Below are 6,000 nucleotides of genomic sequence, written 5' to 3'. Positions count from 1 at the left end.
TGTAATTAAATGTATAATAATTTGAAAATAAATTAGGTATATCTATACGTGCTATTATTAGACCTATTTTAGTTATAGGATATTATATGGAATGTACATTTTCAGACAGTCGATATGAACAGTATTATGATCATTTTACCGAATTCTTAGTAGGTATATGATTCATCAAATAAGTTTAATTTCTCTAATATACTGCAGTATAGTATACAGAACAGAGTGTACTCAGCCTGCAGTGCTCACCTCCATCTTTTCATTCTGCATCCACCTAGATCCTATCTAAAAACTAATTTATTAAAATTTCGATTTTTGGCATACTAAGGTATACTTAAGAACCATATTTTAAAATTCTTAGATTCTTTAATACTATTTAAGGATTGTGTTGTGATGATACTAACTGCTTTATTCAAATAAAAATCACCATTTTTTGACTTTTTTGAAAATTTTAATGTACATGAATCGATTATCGAATGAGTAGCTTTTGAGTTATATAACTATGTGTGTCATTAACTAAGGATAATGATCTATTGACTATTATCATGGATATAAAAAATAAAATGGGATACCAACCTATACCTACGGAAAATATAGCTAGGATGATTTGAAAATTGTAGTCATCAATATACGAGTACTAATCTTTCAACATTTTATAATTTGAAAAAAAATTGTTCTATACCTAATGTAATAAATACTTAATGCAACATTCAGATATATATTTTGTATTTTCAAGGACTATGCTTTATTATCTTTATACATTAGTAGGTACTCATAATATGAATTATGAATTTCAATAACTCAGAATCTACTAGTTAGAATTTTAATTTAGATGCATCAACATTTTCAAAAAAAACTTCTTAACAGTTCACAGTAATATCTAAAAGTTAGTTCTCATTAGAAAAAAAATAAATTTGTATCGGCACTCTTGAAAATAGTATAATAATGTTGATGATTGAAAATATCATTATATGTACACAAAAGTTCCAACAATTTCATAAATTCAGAATTTGAATAATTTTATTGTTAAAGAAAACAATGGAAGGAGCATGCTTTTTGAATCAAGACAGATATTGCAAGCGTATACAATAATATTATACCCATTTGATCTGCAAATGTCCCTCAATAAAACATTAAACAATAATAATATATGTAAGGGAGATCCGGGTGATGCAGATAGCTGGGCAACGTAATTAATGTTATTAACTTTTTGAATATATATTGACATTTAAATATAATTGAGCATTTAAGTTAGTATTATTGTGACTCACCAACGCAGAGATAATTATGATTTAATGTCAGTCACTCGCTTACATTCGTATTTTTTCCGAAAATAGTAAGAATTTGTAAAAAAAAAAAACGAGTTATGAATCTAAGCCCTTTTCAATGATATTTATAAATTAATTATTTTAAACTACGTTTATTGTGTTAATAACTATACTTATTATGTATGATTATTAAACACAATTTTCGAAATCATATATAATAAATAAAAATCTTGTTTATTTCAGAAAAAATCAATCCGGGGAAAGTGAAGGTATTTATTTAATTCATATTTTGTATACGGTATACCAATTATATACTGACTATGAAAACACAACTTAAAAAAGTTATTTATAATATCATCATAAATTATATAGTATCCTCAAAAGTATTACGTTATCCCTAACCCATCTATATATATTATTATATAGGTATAATATGACAACAATGTGTCAACATTCTAATACGTGTGCTCAAATAGGTTGGCACACGATAATGGATTATTGAGGCGTACCTACTAAACGTTTTTTCCTATATACCTAGCATAACATAGGATGGCAGAGTGCAGCTAACATTAGAGTGTGATGGTGTCGTGATAAGATACGCAAATTATAGACAACGATAACATTTTTATTTGTAATAATTTACAAACTTAATATGCGTATAAATTATTATTGATATATCCCGCAGACCGCAGTACCTATTATACGGCGTATACTATACCCGCCTACCTATCATACCAAAATAAAAATGATTTTCGATCCATTTTAAAAATGTTCGGTGGCCAGATAGTATAATGATTAATAATAATATCTAGCCATTATTACCATATTGCAGACGTTTTCGGGCTCGACGATCACGGCTGTAGCTTCGTCGGCGACAAAGACTCCAACGTCGGCCGCCGGGGTGACGGGACGCGCGCGCACTAGCGCGACCAATGAGCACGTCCGGGGCGCGACCAACATGGTCCGGGGCCCTCCTACCGACCAGACGCGCCCGCTACCGCCACTGCCGTCTTCATCAGTATTCGCACAGTAACGACAACGATACGACAAGACGACCGCGACGCGTGTCTCTGTCGCAAACACGAAAACGCATTTTAACTGCATCCACCTCGTATCTAACGGTCTCGATCGAATAGCGCGCATTTTATACGTACGTACATACAGAGTGCGATAAAACGAATTATAATATTAGTGCAAGTCAGCTAGCTGTATGGGTACGATTTCGCCGCACTGCCGCTCAGATAGAACTCAAGAACGTCTCACTCACAGATACGACGCTGCTGGTGCATCTGCAGCTGCGGTGTTATTATAAATAGTAATTTTAATATTAACAGTATCAACCACAGTGGTTTGCATCGCGGTGATGACGTGCGCGTTTCACTAAACGGTTGTCCGGTGCAGCGCGCCAACGACGACGACGCGAGCCGGCCATTGCATGTCGTACATGTCGCCGAGGGACGTCGTCGGCGTCCGCGCCGCCGGCAGCATCAGCCTGTCGCCCGGCAGTTGTATGGAAGCACTCAGCGAGAGTTCGGCGTCAAGCGCGGCGGCCGCGGCGGGCGGCTCCGTCACCGTCTCCGACTTCCTGCAGACAAAGCGCAGCCTGTCGTTCTCGTCCGAACAGGTGTCGTGCATGTGCGAGGCCCTCCAGCAGTCCGGTGACGTGGACAGGCTGGCCCGGTTTCTGTGGTACCTGCCACCGAGCGAACTGCTCCGCGGCCAAGAGACCGTCCTCCGGGCCAGGGCCCTAGTGGCGTTTCACAGGTAAAAACACTCCGCCGCGGTATTTAATTATTATATTTATTTATTATTATGGGCAGGTTGTTAGTATATTTTATTATAGTTTCATATTCATAATCACTGACTTATAGGTATCATTTTCATAATAAAATATACATGCAGACTTTAACCGCTTCACATTGATCTTGTAATTACACTTAGGTATACAAATTTATAATAATTATTATAATGGTCCGAATTTTAGAATTCAACATGTAATTACTGAGCATAATTTACAGTTTTTACTTTTTAAAAGAGTACCTAACAATTAATAAGAACTATTTGTCCATCTTGATATCACGACTACCGCCGGTCAAAAATTCCGGTGTTGCCGACCGTAGTCATTTCCATGGTAAACAATCACACTGTTAAAAGCTAGACTTGGTGAGTTTAGCCTTATCTAACTTTGGGGCTTCTCTAAATTGAGAAATAAAAAGCATAGGGGAACCAGGCTCTTATATTTGGAGTCCTATCTGGGGAGTTTATGTGGGGAAAAACATCGAAGGAGAATATCCATTATCCATTAGAAAATATTTCCGAAAATTGGTAGCGAAAAATAATGAAAAAATATAAATATTCCAGAATAAGGTTACTTTGGAGAATTTCCTCCCATAAGGACATTAAGAACGCACTTAAAATTTATTTTGATTCCCTTCCGTTTGTTCTATGGTTACACTAATATATATGATCTATCTATATATTATATATTATATAAAAATGTCTGTATGTCTCTTGCGCCTGCCTAAACGGCTGGACCGATTTTGATTAAAAAATGTGTATGTGTTTGAGTGGTTCCCTGGATGATTTAAATTCACAATTGGACCCTGTAGGACCAACCTGGAGGGTTCCTCAAACAAGGATTTTGAGATTTACGAAGGAAATCACTAATTACTCTGTAAATAATTTTCAATTCTATTTGAGGGACATTCAACTAAACGAATGGATCATACATTTCAATGACTTACAATTTTTTTAACTCATGTATTTTAAAAAAATTTACTAAATTTGATATTTTTTTTAAAACGTATTTCAACGTATTTAATAACGTATTTTTCTCTTTAAACACCAAATATAAATATAAATACAATCAAACTTGTTATTATCAAAATAAAAAATCAATTACTTATTATGAACTAGCACATATTTTATTTTATTATCAAACATTATAAATGACCTACTTACTTAATTTATAATAAAAACATATATTTTCAGAAAAAAATTTGAAATTTAGAATTTCGTTTTTTGAAAATAGTTACAATACATCGAAATTACGGGTATCTACACTCTATGAGTTTTACTTTTTTGATGGTGTATTAATATAATATTATGTAGTTATATAATTTATAACCCCAAATAATGTCAGTGTATTATGTTCTATGCACAACAGGACTTCGCTCGATGTTTCGGAATAATGTCATATTTGTGACTTATAATAAACATAATATTATATTATAAGTATATATATTTATGTAATGCCACCGACCGAAATCAATTGTTGTACACGTTTTGCCCATCAACAACATTACAATATACGCATAGTTGTACGAGTTTTCGTGTATTAAAATATTATGCATATATATATATATATATATACAATAATATGTTTTATTGTTTTCGTTGTAACCCGTACAGAAATCCCCGGCACTGTTCAAACGAGTTGTTTTTTTTTAAATTTTTGTTTCGTATAAACACGATACTTACTGTGCACTCTTGCTGGCCATAAAACGATATTCCTTTTTTTTTTGTTTCTTTTCTGCTTGCTCAAATATAACATTAAGTCTAGTTCGTTTTCCTTCCAAACGACCCTCTATGAGAAAACAATAGGTTTTCAAAATTAATTTATTACGGATAACTAGAACATACAATAATTTTAAACGTTTCCGATAGTAAAAATAAAAAAAACTACACATAGTTTATTAAAAATATATGATAAATATAAACATGGAATTATCACATCGACTTATTTCTGAATTCACGGGATTCGAGTGTGAAACTGCACTACTGCAGTTCCCCTGCAGTTTTCAAATATCAGCAATATAGGCGTGTAGTAATGCAATCCTAATATAATAATAGTAAGTAGTAACAATGACATTTGTATGCGAATAATTATTATAATTATACATGTTGCACATGCAGTTGTACAATATTTCTTTTGTTATTGAGTAATAAGGGCTTAACAGTTAAGGTTATTAGCTTCTAATAGTTGCATATTGATCTTAACACTGATACATTATGTTGAACAGTTGAGGAAGTTTGTGAAATAAATTATGAGTATTAATATAATTTCGCAGTTGTACATAATATATTTCCTTTTATAGGTACCGTGTTAGGTAAATATCTATCCAGTGTCCTCGGATTGAAGTTAATTTTTGTAACATTCTAATAAATACTAAATACTGAAATACTCATTTTTTACGATTTTCAAATTTATACCCTGTTTACTGTACAAATTCAACAAAACTTGCGTTTTTAAAATTCCAACACGTATTTTCAATACCAGATTTTGGTATACCAATACGGAATTATTTTAAGTAATTTCGACTTTTAACCTTTATAAAACCAATGTTTACCTAGTTACAAGTTGGGTAGGTAAAATAAATTAAGTGTGAGTACTGAGTGTGTGGCTTATGAAATTGTTTTATGTATATAACAATACGCAATATTAGTTTCAATGATAATATGCACGTAATAATAATATGAGTACGTAAAATATTGTAATTGTATATATTATAATACTTTCAAATTATAACATATATACTAACTGGCGCTAAAGCCGAACAGCGCTGCATTTTTCACATTATTATATTAATAGGACACGCTAATGAATTATGATGGTTGATGCGAAAAAAATATCTAAATATCGTTATTATATGACCACAATATTAATATAATAAATTGACGAGGAAATTCCTTTATTTCGAATAAAAATATTTTACGAATTGTATAAAAACTATTCGTTTAT

The 6,000-nt window shown here is 32.3% G+C and overlaps 1 protein-coding gene across 1 annotated transcript in view; it reads left to right on the top strand.

Moving 5' to 3' along the window:
* Positions 1-2,287: 2,287 nt before the first annotated feature.
* Positions 2,288-6,000, top strand: part of LOC111035037 (homeobox protein SIX6-like) — a 39,953-nt gene continuing 36,240 nt past the window's right edge. Inside the window, exon 1 of the mRNA XM_022316529.1 lies at positions 2,288-3,023. Coding sequence (XP_022172221.1) covers positions 2,695-3,023 — 329 coding nt within the window. The 5' untranslated portion in view covers positions 2,288-2,694. The remainder of the gene's footprint in view (positions 3,024-6,000) is intronic.

Source organism: Myzus persicae, unplaced genomic scaffold (assembly GCF_001856785.1).
Source record: "Myzus persicae strain clone G006 unplaced genomic scaffold, MPER_G0061.0, whole genome shotgun sequence".
Lineage (NCBI taxonomy): Eukaryota > Metazoa > Arthropoda > Insecta > Hemiptera > Aphididae > Myzus > Myzus persicae.
This window is presented reverse-complemented; position numbering and strand designations above follow the sequence as displayed.